This window comes from Lepidochelys kempii, chromosome 10 (genome assembly GCF_965140265.1).
Source record: "Lepidochelys kempii isolate rLepKem1 chromosome 10, rLepKem1.hap2, whole genome shotgun sequence".
NCBI lineage: Eukaryota > Metazoa > Chordata > Testudines > Cheloniidae > Lepidochelys > Lepidochelys kempii.
In genome coordinates, this window is record NC_133265.1 from 44,500,560 (window position 1) to 44,518,718 (window position 18,159).

General features: G+C 53.4%; 1 protein-coding gene across 3 annotated transcripts in view; it reads left to right on the forward strand.

Annotated features, from left to right (window-relative positions):
- The first annotated feature begins 6,674 nt into the window (after positions 1-6,674).
- AP3B2 (adaptor related protein complex 3 subunit beta 2) overlaps positions 6,675-18,159 on the forward strand; it is a 64,464-nt gene continuing 52,979 nt past the window's right edge. For 2 of the 3 annotated variants that reach the window (XM_073363181.1, XM_073363182.1), the window contains exon 1: positions 6,675-6,911. In XM_073363181.1, coding sequence (XP_073219282.1) covers positions 6,799-6,911 — 113 coding nt within the window. In that variant the 5' untranslated portion in view covers positions 6,675-6,798. The remainder of the gene's footprint in view (positions 6,912-18,159) is intronic. The other variant, XM_073363183.1, reaches the window with a different exon arrangement.

Sequence of the window (18,159 nt, forward strand, 5' to 3'; positions counted from 1 at the left end):
TCTCCCCTTAGCTCTGCCCAGCTCTGGCTCCCCTCACATGGAGGATGGGACCCCGGGCTCCTGACTCCCTTATTGGTCTGCCTATCCTGTCAATTGGGATAGCCTACAGTGTTGGCTCCTCCTCATTGACCTCTGGGACAGTCTCAGGATCTTGACTTCTCTTCGGCCCTTCCCCTTTCTTTTGGTATTGGGAGAGGGCCAACCAAAAACTCAACTAAGTTTCAGTGAGGGGCCAACAGCCCTCTGGCATATGCAGCGTTGACATCCCTGGAAAATTTGGGGGGAGGCTTGTGGTTTGATCCTGATGGAAATGGCCCCCAGCGGGTCTCATGCAGCAGCCAACACTTCAGATCTCTACAAGTGTTGTACATATACCTACACAGAAAAAAAGCTGGCTTGAGATTCAAAGAAATGCATCAGTGCAATTTACCAATGGCTAGAAGTTGAAGCTAGACAAAAATGTATGTTATTTCCAGTCTGAATTAACAGTGCGGGGTAATTCAGCACTGGAACAATTTACCAAGGCTCATGATAGATTTGCCATCAATAGAGATTTTTAAATCACAATCGGATGTTTTTCCAAAAAGATCTGCTCTGGGATCATCCCCCCCCCCCCATTGTCTACAGTTGAAACACTGCAGTGCTTCAGTGAGGATGCTAACTACACCGATATGAGGGGTTCTCCCATTGGCACAGGTAATCCATCTCCCCAAGAGTCAGTAGCTTGGAGAATTCTCCCCCATTAACCTAGCACTCTCTGCACCAGGGTGAGGTTGGTGTAATTGTGTCACGCAGTTGTGTGGATTTTTCATACCCCTGAGCAATGTAGTTATACCAACCTAACTTCCTAGTGTAGACCAGGCCGTTATACATTCTGGGGGTGAAGGAAGGTGTGTGGGGATGGCAGGAAGGGATGAGTTAGCTGCCCTAGGAGAACAGGAAGTGGAGGGAAAGGGTAGGGGAAGAAAACGTTACAGGAGCACTCATCTCTAACAAGCGCATCTCTGTCAGTCTTAGGATCCTGCCTCCAAGTCCTGTTAAACTGTCCCCATTTTACAAACCAGCTCCCCAGTCCTCAACACAGGGAAAATACATCAGTGGTGAGACACTGAAACCCTCCTCTGGCTGGGCCGACTCTTGCAGATGATACTTCTTTCTCTCCCTGGCCTGGCTGGGGGTACCGAGGGTTCCTCAGTGATGTGCATGTGCACACACACACACAGTGACAGCAGACTCATGGCGTGTCAAGAACAGGCTTACACTCAATGTGCATCAGACTCTTCATCCTTCTCTTAAGGGCCCCTGACAACTAAAAGCCAAGTCAGTTTTTAAAAACTGAATTCAAAGTCATGTCGAGAGCTACACCCACCCGAGCCTCCCAGACAATCTTTGTGGTTCTCTTCCTATTTTTTAAATGTTTTTCTATCTATGTTCTTATCTGGCACCTGTCACTGCAGTATCAGAGACCCTTTGCGTGAAAGGCCCACACGAATGAGGGGGAATGGCGGACTAGCTGAACACTAAAACTGACTGTGCAAAAAGTTCTAGCACACTGAAAAGGAGAAAATGATTTCCTTCTCTCATCTCCTTCAGTTACACTCATCTAGGGCGTGTTTGGGACAACAGCCGGGATAACGTAACTCAGAAATGTGGCTTTGAAGGTGATGGAGCCTCTTGAAAATTGCAGATGATTTTGTCAAGGCAAAAGGTCAACTGAGATTAAACGTTGCATTGTCAATGAGGGCCTCAAGGTGGCAGCATCGTCTCACTTTGCAGGCAGCCTCTGGAGAGACAATACTGGCTGTCACTAACACAGGTTATTGCTCAAATGTGACATTCACAGCTCCCCTGTCCTGGCCACTAAACTCACATTGCTGCACAGCTCCTCCTTGGCACTCACACAAGCTGTGAAACTTGCAGTGCAGTGAAACAACAGTGACTGACAGGTGACACGGATACAGAGGACTGAGCAACCCTTCCGCTCTCATCCTCTTACAGTCACATACACTTGCTGGATTTCCAGGGTTTGCTAATGCTCAGGGACCTAGGCTCCCCAGAGCTGCCCTGAGGATGGGGCTGTGCATAGATGGACACAGGATACACATTGGGTTGCATCCTGACTCACACCCACTGCCATGGAAATGGGGACTTCTGGCTTTCCCATGGGGCAAGAGCTATTCATAGCATTCCAGGCACTGCCTGTGTCCCAAAATCACCAGAAGAACCGCTGATAGGAAGGACTCTGAGATGAGGCAGGGATGGGAGCATCTTTTTGTTCTGTTTGTGCAGCTCTTAGCACTGTTGGATCCTGCTCCCTGGCTCCAAGGTGCTACCACAATACAAATCATAAGCAATTCTGGAGGTGCTGATGGCAAGTCCAGGATTCAGGTGATGTTAGAAGTTGCCAGTTTAACAAGAGCTTCAACCCTTTATTTTGTAAAAACCTGCTTAAAGTAACAAAACAAAACCCCACAACCACCAAACCCTCAAACTGTGAACTTTGAGCACTATTAGAAATTTTCATGGTGTTTTGGTGAAAGCAGGGGTGATACAGAATAGGGATGTAAATATCATTTTTAAAAGTACCTGTTTAAACTATTAAAATTATATCAGTTAACCGTTTAATCTTTAACAAGTTCACAATCTACCCCACCTGGCGGGGTCGGGGTCCAGGGTCTGGGGCTGCCACCTGGCCCCCAGAGTGGGGGTCAGGGTCCTGGGCTGCTGCCCGGCCCCACACAGTGGGGTCCAGGGTCAGGGTTGCTGCCAATCTTTTTTAAACATTAACTGCAATATATTATTGGTAAGACTAATACTTATCGGTTAACTGTTTGTTTAATATTTTACATCCCTAATACAGAAAGAGCACTAAGGGTCCCAAATCACCCCGTTTTGAAGCCTCTCTCTAGATTGACTCACCTTTTCTCAGTCCCGTTTTGCAAGCGCTAGAAAAACACTCGCACTCCAGCACAAAACCATCACAGCAGCCTCAACACTTTTAAGTCAGACTAACTCCCCCAGTGCATGGACTGTGGGACAGGCAGATGTGCTGATCTGTTGATACAAGAGCACCTGGGGTCTCTGTCAAGGATTTGTGCTCCGGTGTGTGTCTGGTGAGGTTGGGGTAACATGTTGCTTTTCAGAATCTGCTGGAGGTAGAAGTGAAAGCCGTGTGGAGTGAATTATGGACCCATTTTGTGAAAGCATGTGAAAGCAGCAAGGAGTGTAGGACACTCCTCCTTTCATTTAGTTCCCTGCTTTGAAGATTTTGCATGGGTAGGTGTGTTCTGATTCAGCCCTCACTCTCACTGAATTTGTGTGTTTATCACAGGTAGAGTTAAGGGTGCTGTGTGTCACTAGAGGGCACACTTTCCCAGAGAAAAAGCTTCTGGATGCTCCTTACAGGGCCCAGATCTGGCAGTAGCTTTGTCACTGACCTCAGTGCATATGGGAACAAGCCCCAGGCTGGGTTATAACCTTCACTGCAGGGACTGGACTGCAGGGGAGCCCAGCTCCCTGTGGCTCACTACATGGAGAAATTGGGAAGCAGGTATCCCAAAGAGCTGCGTGTTCCTGCCTGGACCATCCTGCAGATCTGAGCGGCGCTGCTGAGTTTCTCTGTATGGAGAGTCAGCTGGGAACTCCTGGCGCTGCTCCTGTTATGGGCATGGTTGTCTGTAGCTGGTGCAGGCTGAGCTGTGTTAGAGGTGACTGTGGAGGTGATGCTCACCAGCAGCAGTGCCCAGAGGCAGTCTCCTGTTCCCAGTGACCCTTTGGCAGAGTGGGGCACAAACGCCCATCATTGCAGCCAATAGTAAGCCCTAGGAAGTCACCTCTTTTAAACATCGCAAGCAGTGGATCCCTCACCCCACATGCTGGTGCTGTCAGGAAGGGGAAGCAGGTGCCGGTGGGCAGGCCTCCAGGGGGTTGGACTAGTCCCCATTTGGCTGTCTCCATATCAGCAAAGCATCCGCTAGTCTGACAGACATGCTGGTGTCAGCACCTCTCTTGTGGTAGCCTATGGCCTGATGCTCTTCCCTGCAGGTGAAGAGCGCTGTGTCCAGCTGCCGCAGCGACCAATGCAGAGACTTCAGCCTGCATAAGAAGTCCAATTAACATACAATCCCCAGGCCTCTCTGGTAACTGGGCTATGGAGATGGCTGGTGCTGTTTCAGCCCCATGACCAGGTGTCCTCAAAGCACCCTAGAGATTGGGAGTAGGTCTCACCCCTCTTATCCTGCTTCTGTGCTTGCCAGCCTGCTTCTGGGCTTACAGATGTACTGATCGCCAGTGTCAATAAGTATGAGTGGCTGGCCGGCCAAGGAGGTATTGAGGAAGGTCCTCCGTGTTCTGGTCCTAACGCTGGGGCCTTCCTGGGGTGTGAATCGGTGAGAAAGTCTCAGCCCTGGGTTCCTGCTGTACACTTTTTCAAACAAGGATTCAGGGCAGATTTCCTTGTCACTCCGGAGGCCTCGCTCAAGGGCAGCTGGGTTAGGCTGGGGTGGCTCTAGGCAAGTGTAATGACACCCCGGCTGGCTGACCTGTGGGGATCCAAGCCTGAGTCTCCTCTCCCTTCTCCACTGGCCTCCCTGAGTGACTCCTGCCTCACATCCATGTGAGTGTGAACACAGGCCCACGGTCACTATTTACATGACCACATATTAACATGGTTTTGCCTACATCGGAAGGGCTGTTGAAGTGGGACTGTTCTTAATGTTTCCTCTCAATAGTGTGGGGGCGCCTCAGTTTCCCCTATGCAGTTCTTAAGTATCTAGGTGGTGGGATAAGGATGTATGATCCTTGCAGAGCCCTAGAGGGCAGGTGTGTGCAGGGGTCTGGACGCAGAGAATGGCCGACACCCTGTTTCCTGGCAACTGATGGCCGGGCCCTTCCCCCCTGCAAGGTGAGAGCTAAAGGGGTTGGAGAACAAAGGAATCAGGTGACCTCCTGGCCCGGGAAAGGAACAAAGCCCAGAGGAGGAGGGGCTGGAGGGAGTTTCAGTTTGATGCTGGCTGGGGATATGGAGTGAAGTGCAGACGGGGCTGTCTGGCTCACTGGCCCCCAAAATGGACCCAGCTGAGGGGTCCTGTTCTCTGCACCTACAAGTTCTGTGTTAGACCATGTTCCTGTCGTCTAATAAACCTTCTGTTTTACCGGCTGGCTGAGAGTCATGTCTGACTGTGGAGTTGGGGTGCAGGACCCTCTGGCTTCCCCAGGAGCCTGCCTGGGCGGACTCGCTGTGGGAAGCGCACGGAGGGGCAGAGGATGCTGAATGCTCCGAGGTCAGACCCAGGAAGGTGGAAGCTGTGTGAGCTGTGTGTCCTGCAAACAGTCTGCTCACAGAAAGAAGACTTCCCCAGAGTCCTGCCTGGCTTCGTAGGGAGCAGTTCCAGAGCATCGGCCGGGGACTCCGTGTCAGAGGGGGCCCTGGAGTGTGTCCGATATATTAGTGTCTGTTACCATAATCTTACAGTATAGTGTGCCTGTAGTAACCCAGGATCAGATGCTGCCTAGCAAAGGGGCGCCTCTAACACTGGTTGTCTTCTTCTGCTTTTGCTTTTTAGTTGTGTATCCACTAGACATCTCTCCCTCACCTCCTACCTCCTAGCTTGTTAATAAAGGACAAATAATACTTTGTCTTCGGATATGAAAACAAGGCTTCTGCCCCCAAAAGCTTAAATCTAAGAGTCCAAACATGCAGCTACCTACCCGCGTCACTCATGTCAGGCGTCTCATTGGGGCCAGTTCTCAACTCACATAAAGCAGGAGTGACTCCACTTAAATCACTGGTGTTACACTGCCATGAAACTGGCGAGAGGAGAGAATTGGACCCAACAGGACTAACTCATGAGTAAAATTACTCGTGGGTAAGAGGTTGCAAAACTGGGCCCTAATTGGAGAAAGGGGCAGAGGTGGGAGGTTATAGAAACTGTGAATGGCCTCCTCTCCTGTTCTCCTCAACTATGTTCATGTGGTTTGATTTTTAGACATCTATTTGCCTTTGTAACCCTTGGCCATTTTTCTGGCCACTGTTTTATTTCCCATAACTAGTGAACATGCATTTTTGGCACTCAGGTTTTTATACAAGGTGTGTTGGAAAATGATCTCTCTCCCCCCCCCCCCCCCCCACACAGAAAAGTTAGGTGTTTTGTCAAACACCCTTCAACCCCAAAGGAGAAGTTTTCAGGTTTGGGGGGCCAAAAATCAAGAACCTTCCTGTGGGAAATGGCTGAAAACGGGACTCCCTAGTTTGTCACCCAGGCATCAGACAGGGTGGGGTATGCACACACACCCTGGGGACTGTCAGATTGGGGCAAAAGCCCCTTTTTTAACTGGGAAAAGAAACTTGGCTGGAAAACTTGTGCCCTGCCTATGTATCGGAAAAGGGCCTAGCCTGATCCTCTGATCTGCCCTCTTCCAAAGACACTGGGTCCCTCCAGGGGGTGAGGATGGCTCTGATCCTGCATCTCCCCCTGGAGCCTTTCTATAGCCCCCTGCCCTGAGTCCCTTTGCCCCATCAGCCCCACCCCGGCATCCTCCATCCTGTGCTGGACAGCAGTCCAGCGCCAGCCACCTCCTGCCTCTTTAAGAGGAGGCTCCCCCCTCCTACCCTGCCTCTCCCGGCCGGGTGGGGGTTGGGGTTTCCCAGCCTACGTAAGCTGCGGCCACATGATGCTGACATCAGCTGCAGCATCCAGCCCTGCTGCAACCCGACCAGCGCATCCCTGATTTACAGGCGTGTGTGGCTTTAAGAGGCTCAGCATCGCCTTCCCCTGGTCGAATCCCCTGCTCCCAGCCATGTCGGCCAGCCCAGCCTACAGCGAGGAGAAAGGGGGCTCCTCCAGCCTGGGGGAGCCGGAGTATGGCCACGATCCGGCCAGCGGCGGCATCTTCTCCTCGGATTACAAACGGTAAGGGGCGGCTGGGCTGAGCAGGGTCTGGGAGGGTGCCGGTGCCCAGGCTGCGGGGGCTAGAAGGGCCAGCTCGGGCCATCCTCTGCCCTGATTCCCAGGGCATGAGCTATTGGATGCATTTTCCCTTGTGCCCCCCCCCCCCCACACACACACACCTCCCATTTGGGGCAGCATTTGTTGGCGCTGAGAAAAGCACCAGCCAGGAGGGGCCTGTGGGGGAGGCCATTGCAGTGGCAGGGGCCTATAGCTTCCCTCGGAGAGGACTGGGGTAAAACGGGGACGCCTGGATTGTCTCTAGCCCCTGGGGTGGGGTGGCTGATTTCAGGGAGGCTTTGGCTGAAGGCTAAGAGCAGGGTGAGAATTAAAAATAAATTTTAAAAGATTCCCAGCCACCCTCCGCTAAGCGTGTGATCGCACCTGGGGTTTGTTTGTTCTCAGCTACCAGATGATGTTTGTCTGAGACGCTTTGTGGCTAAACCTACAGCAGAAGGGCTCCTGGGGGGATGCTGGGGGCAGGGAGACACTCATGTTTCTGGCTCAGATTTCCCGTGTACCCTGTGCACTAGAGACGCACAGCGACTCTATAAATCTAGCCCTGCAGACACGCAGCAGCAGCAAATCTTTGGGCTGTATGTGACATCCACACGCAGGTGGAAGCTGGATTCCTAGAGCCCTCTGAACAGATTGCTGTATTTCTCTTACAAAGGCCAAACATCCCATCTTTGCTGCCCTGGTTTTTGCGTGGCATATTTAAGCCCCAGGGAGCTGAATTCACTGGCCAAGTCTTAAATTAAAGGAGAACGCTTCCAGCCCCTGATCTGAAACTGTGTTAAGCCATAAGCATATTTCATGGTTTTTCACCAACCCAAAGTGCACTTTGCAGTGTTTTGCAAGGACACAGTCAGGGCCCCCTGTGTGCTGCTGGGAGCATGATGAGATGATAAAATACACTGCTGGGCGTTGGTGGGAAGACACTCACCTTTAGAAATGAATTCTCTCTGCAAGCTGAGTTTTTTCTAGGAAATCCACAAAAGAACCATGCATATGGTATGCCTGCTTGTGTGTCGCTGTAACTGGAGACCACCAATATCTCATGAGACGGAGAGAAATTGCAAGGTTTTATTGCAAATCTAGTTTATGTGACATGACTTTAAACTCCTAGGGGGAAGTCTGGGCCACACAGAAGTCAAAGGCAAAACTGCCATTGACTGCAGTGGGGCCAGGATTTCACCCCAACTATGTTAGACGTTCCCGTGCAATCTATTCATTCCCACACATGGGGACTCATGAGGCTGCCTATAGCTAGGGTTAGAAGGTAAGAACAATCTGTGCTAAGAAGTAAACTGGAAACACTACTCTGAACAAGGAATGAAATTAAAACCTTCAGGTGTCAGGATACCCTTACCTCCCCTTCTTGTGTCTAGTCATTGCAGCACATACAGGCCTTTATCATAGTGCTTTGCAATGGCATATCCCTAGGAAAGCAACATTAGCAAGCAAAGGCTGTTTGTAGATTGCTGTCCATATCTGAGGCATCATCTCAAATCTAGAATTCCTATAGATAGGGTTGTTATTGAGTATGTTATACTGTTAGTGGCTCCGGGGGCCATTTCCTGTGTACTGGATCTGTATAGGGATCCAGTGAAACCGTTTGAAATGACCCCATGAGAAAAGACTAGAGGTCTGAGTCTCATCTCACTGTAAATCTGGATTAACTCCACTGGCTTCCTTGGAGGGATTGGATTTCTGCTGCTATGGCTAAGACTGGAATCTGGCTGTCTGCCTGGGGAAGAGGGGAAGGTGCCAATGGGACAAAGAAGGATTATGATAGAAATCTGGCTTGCCAAAGGAGAGGTATTCTTACGTACTGCATCAAGGGCTGAATCAGCCAGAATTCCTACTGGGATTCCCACTGTACACTGGGCCTTAAAGCCATAGGCGCCGACTTCCCCGTTTTCCGCTGGGTGCTTGACCCCCCGCCTCTGCTCCCAGCCCTGCCCCCATTCCACCCCTTCCACGTGGCCCTGCCTCTTCCCACTCTGCCCCGCCCCCATTCCAACCCCTTCCCCAAAGTCCGCACCCCAACTCCACCCCCTCCCTGCCCCTATTCCAACCCCTTCCCCAAATCCCCGCGCCGCCCCTGCCTCTTCCCTGCTTCCCTCCCCTGAGCGCACCCCCTCCCTCCCAGCATGCCGCCAAACAGCTGTTTGGTGTCTGCCGGGGGGAAGCGCTGGGAGGAAGGCAAAGGAGTGGGGACGTGGCATGCTTGGGTGGGGAGGAGGAGGTGGGGCGGGGGAAGAGTGGAGCTTGGCTGCACCCACTGATTTTTCCCCATGGATGCTCCAGCCCCAGAGCACCCACAGAGTTGTCGCCTATGCTTAAAGCCACAGTATGACCTAGATGCAGATTGCAGAAAGCTGCAGAGGCCTCTAAGGTAACATCCGTTGGAGGGAAGATGATCATATGTGTGCAGAAATACAAGTTCTGAGGACCTGGGTCCTGCTGTGACTAGCAAACTGCAGGGAATGTGATCATGGATGTTTGGGCCCCTACCCTTCTCCCTTATATGTTGGTGTAAATTGGGAGGAGCTCCATTAAAGTCAGGGGCACATTTACACTGATGTCAAATTGGTGTGAGTGAGAGAGCAATAGGGCCCATACGGTGTCATGAAGTACTTTCTCTTGGAGCGGGTGAGTGGATGTCTCGTCCCCAGCAGCCAAAGGATCCCTTTAGTTAAAGGGGTTTACAAATCCCAACACCAATGACTAGAGAAGCATGGTCAGAGACTTTCTAAACAGCTGTTTGCTTGTTTATTACTCAAACTTTCCCGGGCAGTGTTGGGAACTCAAACAGCACAGCCCGTGGCTAGGCGTTAGAACCAGGAAGTGGAATTAGCTCAGGCTGTAGTCCTGCCTTTGGATCCGTCCGTGCAGACCCCTGCATGGCTACTGGGCTCTGAACGGACACCAGGGTCTCCCCAGGCAGATCTGATTGTGCATGTTGTTGTAGGAACCACAGAGTCACAGTTTTCCACTGAATGCATCCAATGAAGTGAGCTGTAGCTCACAAAAGCTCATGCTCAAATAAATTTGTTAGTCTCTAAGGTACCACAAGTCCTCCTTTTCTTTTTGAGAGTCACAGCTGGGTCTCAACCAACCATGTTACTAAGTCTACACAGACATGCCTGGCCTAGCTACACACACCCTGCTGCTCTGACGGGTGCTTGTTGGCTTCTTAAACCTAGAACATGGAGCAGGCTACTAGAGGGCTCACAAACTATTTAAAGGGACACTGCCTTATTCCTATGTACTACAGTAGGATTGGGACCTCTCAGTGAAACCCAGACATAACACATAGAAGAAGTGATGGGAGGCAAACGAGATGTGAAAAATCCTTTGCCATTAATAATGTATGGCAGCCTTGGAAAACACTGCAAATGTTTACTAGCCCAGGCACAAAATCAGCACTCTCTTGGGTATTTGTATGGCCCCCATTCCTTAGGATCAGAGAACCTCACAGGCCTGGATATAGTTAGTCTCACCACGTCCCTGTGAGGGAGGGAAGAGCTGTTATCCTGCGGCCCAGAGAGACTAAGGCCCAAATGAACTTCAGTGGGAGTGAGGCTTCTAAATCCCTTTGAGGATCTGGGACTCGTCTTGGACACTCAGGAAGCCTGTGTGGAGCCGGGAATTGAATGTAGGTTCCAGGCTGGCGCCATAACTACTGGGCCATCCTTCCTATCTGTTCTTCACCATGAGTCGGGAGAATGAAAAGCTAAGGAGATTTTCTCTTCATCTCAAAAACGTTACCTCAGGCCAATGGTTAAAATGGTGCCAGGCTGATCTAAAGGATAGGTTTGTTGTTTTTTTTTTAACCGGAGTGAAATGTTGGTAGCAGCTGTCTGAGTGCAACCCACGGTGCTGTTAGTTGGCTTGGTAAAGATGGATTTCTCCCCTGTGCAGAGGAATAGAATCCTGGGCACTACTGGGCGCCTGCATGGGGCTGGATTTCACCCTACCCAAATTTGAAGATACAGCTGCTCACCTTAAAAACCCTCCAGGAATGAGAGCCACGGACTCTCAGCCGAACTCACCAGCACTAGCCCGCTGCTAGCTCTGATCTTTCCAGTGCTGTTTTAACAAAGATCTTGATTTTATTTCCTTGTTTACTGGTAGCCCAGAGTGACAGACTAGCCCTTAAAAGCATGTGTGTGTGTGTGTGTGTAAATATTAATGAAAATAAAGTGCTGAGCCATCACACTTCCCGCAACACAAAGGTGCGGCAGGAGTTTTACCATCCCTGATTGTGTTGTGTCAGATCTTGGAAGACGACTAGGGCTGTGCTGGGGCAGGAGACCTGCGAGGGGACAATCTGGGTGCCAGCTACGGTCTTGCTGGTGACTCAGTAGGCAGCAATCTTCCTTATGAGTCAGTGCTGCAGTTAGGTGGCAGGGGTGCTGGAGGTGCCCCTTTTGGAATTAGCTGTTAAAGACAGGCTGGGAGCACCTCTGGTTTTTAAATTGTGGGTTCTAGGATGGGAGAGTTGATCCCTGGGTTCTGTCAGATTCCAGTGGAGGGGTTTACATTCTGCCTCCCTCAGTTCCCTCAGCAGGATCAGTTGGACAGGATGGTGCTCTTTGCTTACTGCCCTGAACTTTCCTGGGATGTTCAGCTTCTGTGTCCTGCTCCAGAGGTGGCTGCATTTCAGTAGTTAGTGATAGGATTTTGGGGTATATTCTCTAGGTTTAGTACAGTGGGCTCCAGTAGAGCTCACTGCAGTTAAGGGTGGGGCTGTGAGATGTCTGGGTTAGAATGAGGAGCCAGGATCGACACGACTGAATGCCCTTGTCAGGGAATTAAATATAAGCCCCGGGCTTTGGGGTGAAAGCATGGAACTCAGATGCACAAAGCCATCCTCAGTCTGCCACTGGCTGGAGGCAGGGGGGCTAGAGGGGTCTGCCTGAATGCAGGGCAGGAGGCAAGAGGCTGCCCGGGCACTGGAAGAAGACATGTCAATAGGAGGTGGTCTGTGTAGAATGCCAGGCAGCCTGTGCAGTGGGTGTGTGGTGCATACCCCAGTATGGAAGGGGAATGGGTGAATGCGGCTCACTGCTAATGCCGAAGGGGGATGTTTGTCTCAGGGCAGGGGGTGGCAGTACTGGGGCAGAGTTAACTGGGAGAGGCCTTTTGTTTGGGAATGTGTCTGATTTGATACAGCCAGCACCGCTTGTAACTGAGAAGGTGGCTGTCTTGCCATCTGCTGTTCGTTTTCTCACTGGAGGGAGAGCAGTGCTTCTGCTGTTTATCATGCTCCCTAGAATAAGTAACGGGAAGTACCCAAGGGTCCATCTCTGGCCTTTCGGAGGCCAACAATCTCCATGAGTTACATGTCCCAAATCCTCAGGGAGGAGGCTGCTCCCTGCTCCTCTGCTCACCTTGCCTTAGCTCAGCTGGTCTGGCTGCTTCTAACGCTCGGTGGCTCGCTCCTGATAGCTTGGATGCCATCAGCACTGACTCAGCGTTAGCATCTGACAAACCTTCTCATCAGGCAGGCAGGCAGCTCACCATGGGCTGGGGGTATGTTGCCGTTTATAAGTGAGGTGCCATTGATTAGGGGCAGAGTGTGGATGGGAATCCCCATCGGAGAACCAGGTGTCAAGGTTCCATATGTTAAGATTCAGCAGGTGGGATTCTCTCCTTTCCATGGCAAACCCCATTTTTCTTTGCATTTTTCTTTTCCCTGCTTGCAATCCAGGTGGGTTCTTACACTATCTCGTCACCGTGGTATCTGAGCACCTTCCAGTCGAGCATTAAACAGCCAGACGCGTGGTTTGTACTTTCTCATCCTCTCCCCAGGGAGAGGGCTGTGTGTGAAGCTGATTTTGTTTTGGTAGGATTTTGGTTTGTGTCCGTGTTGCTCAGTGTGGAGTTAGAGAAGGCAGAACTATGTTTTGCCCTTGGAGTGCGAGTGGTATGTTTGGGATGGCCCTTGGTTCCTGGGGGAGGTCGGTCCGCGATCTGGTACTGGCCCCCCGAGAAGCTCTGTCTCTTGCACAGAGTTATTGGAGAGAGCTCCATGGTGCCAGAGATGTTGATCACAATCTTTGCCCTGGAGCATTAGAGGGTCTTTTAGATATGCTGGTTCCAGGCCATTGAGCGCTCTGAAGATCAGGATTGAGACCTGGAACTTGACTCTGTTCTCTATGGGAGACTGGTGTGGAGAGCAGAGGACAGGTTTGGTGTGTGCAGGGTAACTGGCCCAGGTTCCTTAGCATTGCTGGGGATTGCTACAGGCTGGCACCTGGCCTGAATGAACTCATGCGCCTCCCTCTGATTGCCCTGATCTCTTCAGTGGGAAGAGCGCCCTACTAGGATCGGCTTTCTCCCATCCCTGGGCATGGATCCATCGGTCCTCCCCAGCCCTGCTGGAGGGAACTGCTCCGGTACATTGGACAGCTCACTCCTGACCGCAGCCCCAGTGGTGTAGGCGCAGATTTGACTTCCTGACAGACGCCTGCTCAGATGGAAGCTGAGTTCCTAATACTGCTGCAGCCTGGTGCCGGGGTGGGACTGCAGGGACTGCCCCATCTGCCCGATTCCTTCCTCTCTGAGGGGTGTAACTCCCTGCGGGGACGTTGCTGACCCACCACTCGCCTGCCACCTGTCAGCAGCTGCCTGTCTGCCTGCCTGCAGCCAGCCGGTGTGAAATGGCTGGACAGCAGCACTCTGCCAGTACCGGTTGGGACAGAGATGGTGCTGAGGATTCAGCAGGAGGTGCTGTTTCCCCAGCAGCGCAACGCTGATGCTAATAGCTGGAAGGCGCCTTGCTGCTGGAGGTGCCAATTCTTGGATGAGACGTAAAACCGAGATCCTGCCCACTCATGTTCCTGTGCCACTCTTTGCTATGTCCTACAGCTGCTAACTCCCCCTACAGTCCCAGCTGTACATAGTGGTGTTCTTCACTTCCGGTCCTAAACTGTTGTGCAGAGTAGCTGTGTGCTTTATAACAGCAGCTGCATTCTACCCCAGAGGTGGCTGCATTTCAGTGGTGGGTGAAACAATCTCTGTGTATAGCAGCTTATTGGAATCCCCTGAGATGAAAGGGGATAGAGAGGGTTGGAGAAGCAGGATCCTGGCTGCCTGCTAGTTATCATGCTCCCACCAGAGCTTCCTGCTACCTTTGCCTCCCGCATGTGCAGGGCTCTGCTGTGTTTGGATTTTACATGCTGGCTGGCTGTTCTGCTGGAGAAGGTGGGTGTGGGGAGGACTCAGGGCTGGGGCTGCATCGCTCCAGCATTTGAATCACACAGCTGGGTCGTGTGTGTGTCTGGTGAGGGAAAGCATCCATGCCTTTCTCTCCCAGTTAGACCACTCCTACGCACTATACGTAGGGCTGTCCTTGAAGGGCATCTGGCAGCTACATCTGGGGCAGGCTGCTGGGTCCCAGCCCCACTCAGCCCCGGTGTACTTCAAGGAGTCAGTTGCCATCCTCTGAGCAGGCTGGGGATGGCTTCTTCCCCCACGTACTATGGAGCACAGCTGAGTTCTGCCCAGGCTTCTCCTCTGCCAGCTTTCCAGACTTGCAGGCAGGGACCAGACCAATGTCCAGGGCTCTATGTAAGGTTTTGGGGCTTCAGAAGGCTTTTGCCCGTTCCCATGGGAGTCTCAACGCAGGTGGAAGGGGTTAGAGGGACTGGCACTGGGGAGGCTGAAATGATGGATCCTCAGAGCCTGCACAGCTGGGCAGCGACTGGCGAGCTCCTGCCCACCGCACCCACCAATAGGCCTCGGTCTGAGCGAGGAGAGGGGTAATTGGAGCCCCAGAGGCTGCCAAGCAGGGTGTAGATTGGTGCCTCTTGTGGTCCCCAGGCCTGTTTCACACAGGTCCCACAGGGAACTGCTCCGAGCCTGTCCTGCTGGGCTCCCTGTGGTGGGCTTTGTGCCCCCACACTCTCACTGACTGTACCATGCCCGCTGGGCATGCTCGCTTGGGCAGACTATTTTGAATGGCTCTGTGGGAGTCAGACACTCCCGGTGATGGTCCAGCCGGGCGAGGCCTGTGAACCCAAAACTGATGCCTGAGTCTTCTTGCTATGGCCACAGGCCTGCAACCATGGCAGGGGGTGGGAATAACGAGGGAACCCCAGCATGAGGGGTCTGGGACAGCCCCTCCGGGCTGACGCCACCAGGGTCTGTGCAGAGCTGCTGGGGCTGTAAATGAGCCACGTTGCCAGGCTGCCCACAGCAGAGGGGTAGGTACAGTGGGGACTGTGCTCTGCCCCATGCCTGCCTGAGCCCTATTGGGGGTATGGTGCCCCCCTGCTCACTCATCTCCGCTGCCCATCAGATCTAGGGCTGAGTGCTCTCCAGCGCCCCCTGCACTGGGACTGTGGCAAGGCAACCCAGCCAGCATCACTTCCAGGTCTGGAGGGGAGATGATTGGTGGGCCTCTGTCACGTGGATGTTTTAGGCCCCAGGCCCACACCTTGGCCATCCACCATCACAGTTGAGCTGAGGCTCAGCTGGGAACGTGGGGCTCTCCCTGAAACAGTCACGGCCTCCCGCTCCCACTGAGTCTTATTCCCAAATCCTGCACGTCTTCTAACAGGTGCCCCAGCCCCAGGAGGACACCGGATCCCCAGTATCGTTGGGAAAGCAGGGAATGGAGACTCTGCATGTTCCAGGCCCTTCTCCCAAACGGGAGCTTGCCCTGCCCAGGGCTCTGAGATAAACTTCAGGGTAAATGTAAGGGCTGGGAGCGTGGGGAGAGCCTGGCACGGTGCAGATAGGAGCTGGGCCAGCTTCCAGTCAGCTCTGCCAGTGCCCCTCAATCCTGACCTGCAGCCCCCTGCTACTGCAGTCCTGCCCCCATTCCCAAACAGCTCCACACAAGAATCCTGTCGCTTTCACACTGCTGCTGCACCAGGGGCTTGATCAGTAGGGCAGGGATGGGAGCTATTCATGAGGCAGGGGACCCCTGGAAGCTGTGGGGTAGGTGGAATGGCAGAGAGACCCCCTACACACACCCTTTTAGGGGGGAGAATAGCAAAGATCCCAGTAACGCTCCAGAGGGGTATGGGGGGCTAAAGTGTCATCTGCCCATTAGCCTTACAGCAGGATAGCTGCAGCCACTTAGTGCAGGCCCAGGATTAACCTTTGTGCAGAGCAATGCTGGGGATCTACGCAGTTCCCCGCTGTCCAGCAATGCTATCGATCAGCCCGTTCTACAGGGGCTGGGCTACGGGGATCTGCGGGAATCCTCACTGCTCAGAGACGGGAGCCAAACTAGCCATGGGCTCAGGGTGAGCTTGTAAATGCTCCCAGTGTCACCCCTGCATTGACTCCAGTGGGGATTCCACTTACAGGGTCGGGCCCAGGAACTACCAGGGTGAGTATTCCCCGCACCAACCACCCCCATGATTGGCACCTGAGTCGAGGGGCTGCTTGCTGGCAGCCCTGATGGGGACCAAGGACTAGCCTGGCCATGGAGACTGAGTGCCCATCTCGCCCCTACTAGCGGGCTCCCTACAGAAGGGGGGGGAAGGGGGGCAGTACCTGCCCTGAGGATTTCCTTCTCCAACACTGTCAAGCTGACAGCTGTCACCAGAATTTGGCTCCTCTTTCCACAGTTTCCCCTTCTGACGCCGTCTCTGAACTTTTCCTTCCCTGCTCTCTGTGAGTAACGTGAACCCGAAGGCAGGTTGGATTTCACTGGAGACGTTCTGATACCAGCCCAGAGGTACTGGGAGCGCCATCTACCCTGGTGTCAGGACAGCTTGGGTCCCCCGCACTCAATGGCCCTGTGGGCTAAGAAGGAGTCTGGATGAGTTGGCCTGGCCCTGGCTCAGCAGCACTTGCTGTGGCGCTGTGTGTACAGCGCAGACATGGCAGCCTGGGAAGGAGCTCGGCCGTCCATGGGGCTCCAGCTTCAGTGAAGCACTTTGGGCCTGCTCCTCCTGTCGAGTGCCCTGGGTAAGCCAGGAGGAACCCCACGGAAGCCAGTGCTGCTGCCCCAGGGTAAACCTGGTGTGAGATCACAATCCGGTCTGAACAGCCATCCACGTTTGGAATTTAGCACCTTAGTGCAAAATTCTGGGCTGGGGGAAGGGAGGCACAGGAATTGCCTGGCAGGGGGAGGGTGGGCTTCTGGTTGAGTTGCTGTGCTGGGATTCGGGAGTTAGGTTCTGGGCCTGACTCTGCCATAGACTCCCGGTGTGACCGGGGCAAATCCCTCAGCCCCCCATCCATAAAATAGGGCTAGTGATGCTTTCTGTGTCTTAGTTATATTGTAAACACAGGGGCAGCCACTGCCTCTTAATACGTGTGTCTGTAACAAGCCCAGCACAACGGGGCACTACGGGCTCTCCTGGAATGCAAACAGAGCTACAGACACAAACAAGGGGGTAAAGCCCGGCTGGGAGGGCGATCATGCACAGAGGCTACTGGATGATGCCGTTTCCCCCCCCCCAACAGAACCAACCCCACTGGCATCTAAGTGGGGCTCTTGCCCCTCTGTCCCTCCCCTGGGCTGGTTCTGGGGCGCGGCTCCAGAGGCTGTGACAGCTCCCCAGATGTGTGGTGTGTCCAGGCAGTCTGGGTCCGGGGGCGTCAAACGCCCACACGTCAGCTCAGCTCCCCGTGTCTGTGCTGCAGCCCAGCGTGAAGCTGCATGATGCGCTGGCTGTCGCAGACCCCAGCTCTGGTGACTCATCTGCAGTGCTGGCTGCCCTGACGCCTGTGTGCACGGCTCTGTCCCTGTGTGGCGCTGGCAGGGATGCACCAGGGGAGCACTGCACGGGACAGGGCCATGGATCCGGGCTTGTCCTCTCTCAGGGGTGTCCTGGATGTGATTACGCCTGCCAGAGGCCCCATGAGCCAGGCACTGTCCTCTCTCACTCCTTCACCCAGCCCCCTCTCACCTAGCAGCTTCCTGGGCTGCCTTTCCCTCTGGCCAGCACCTGGGAACAGCACCACAGCTGGCTCCTTCCCTGCCCTGCTTCCTCCTCCCGGAGCGGCTCCATGGCTCCCTTCTGTCCTAGTGCTGTGCCCACCTGCCTCGCAGCCCTTCCGTCTGGGGTGGCTGCCGTGCGTCGGGCCCTCGTGCACAGCGTGGGGAGCGGGAATCACTCCCCGTGACCCCAGCCTGCCCCTGCTGAAATGAATGGAAAATGAGAACAGTGAATTCCCTGCCTGCTCTCGGACAGCTTCGAGCCTGCAGCAAGGGGTTCTTGCTCTCGAAAACTCC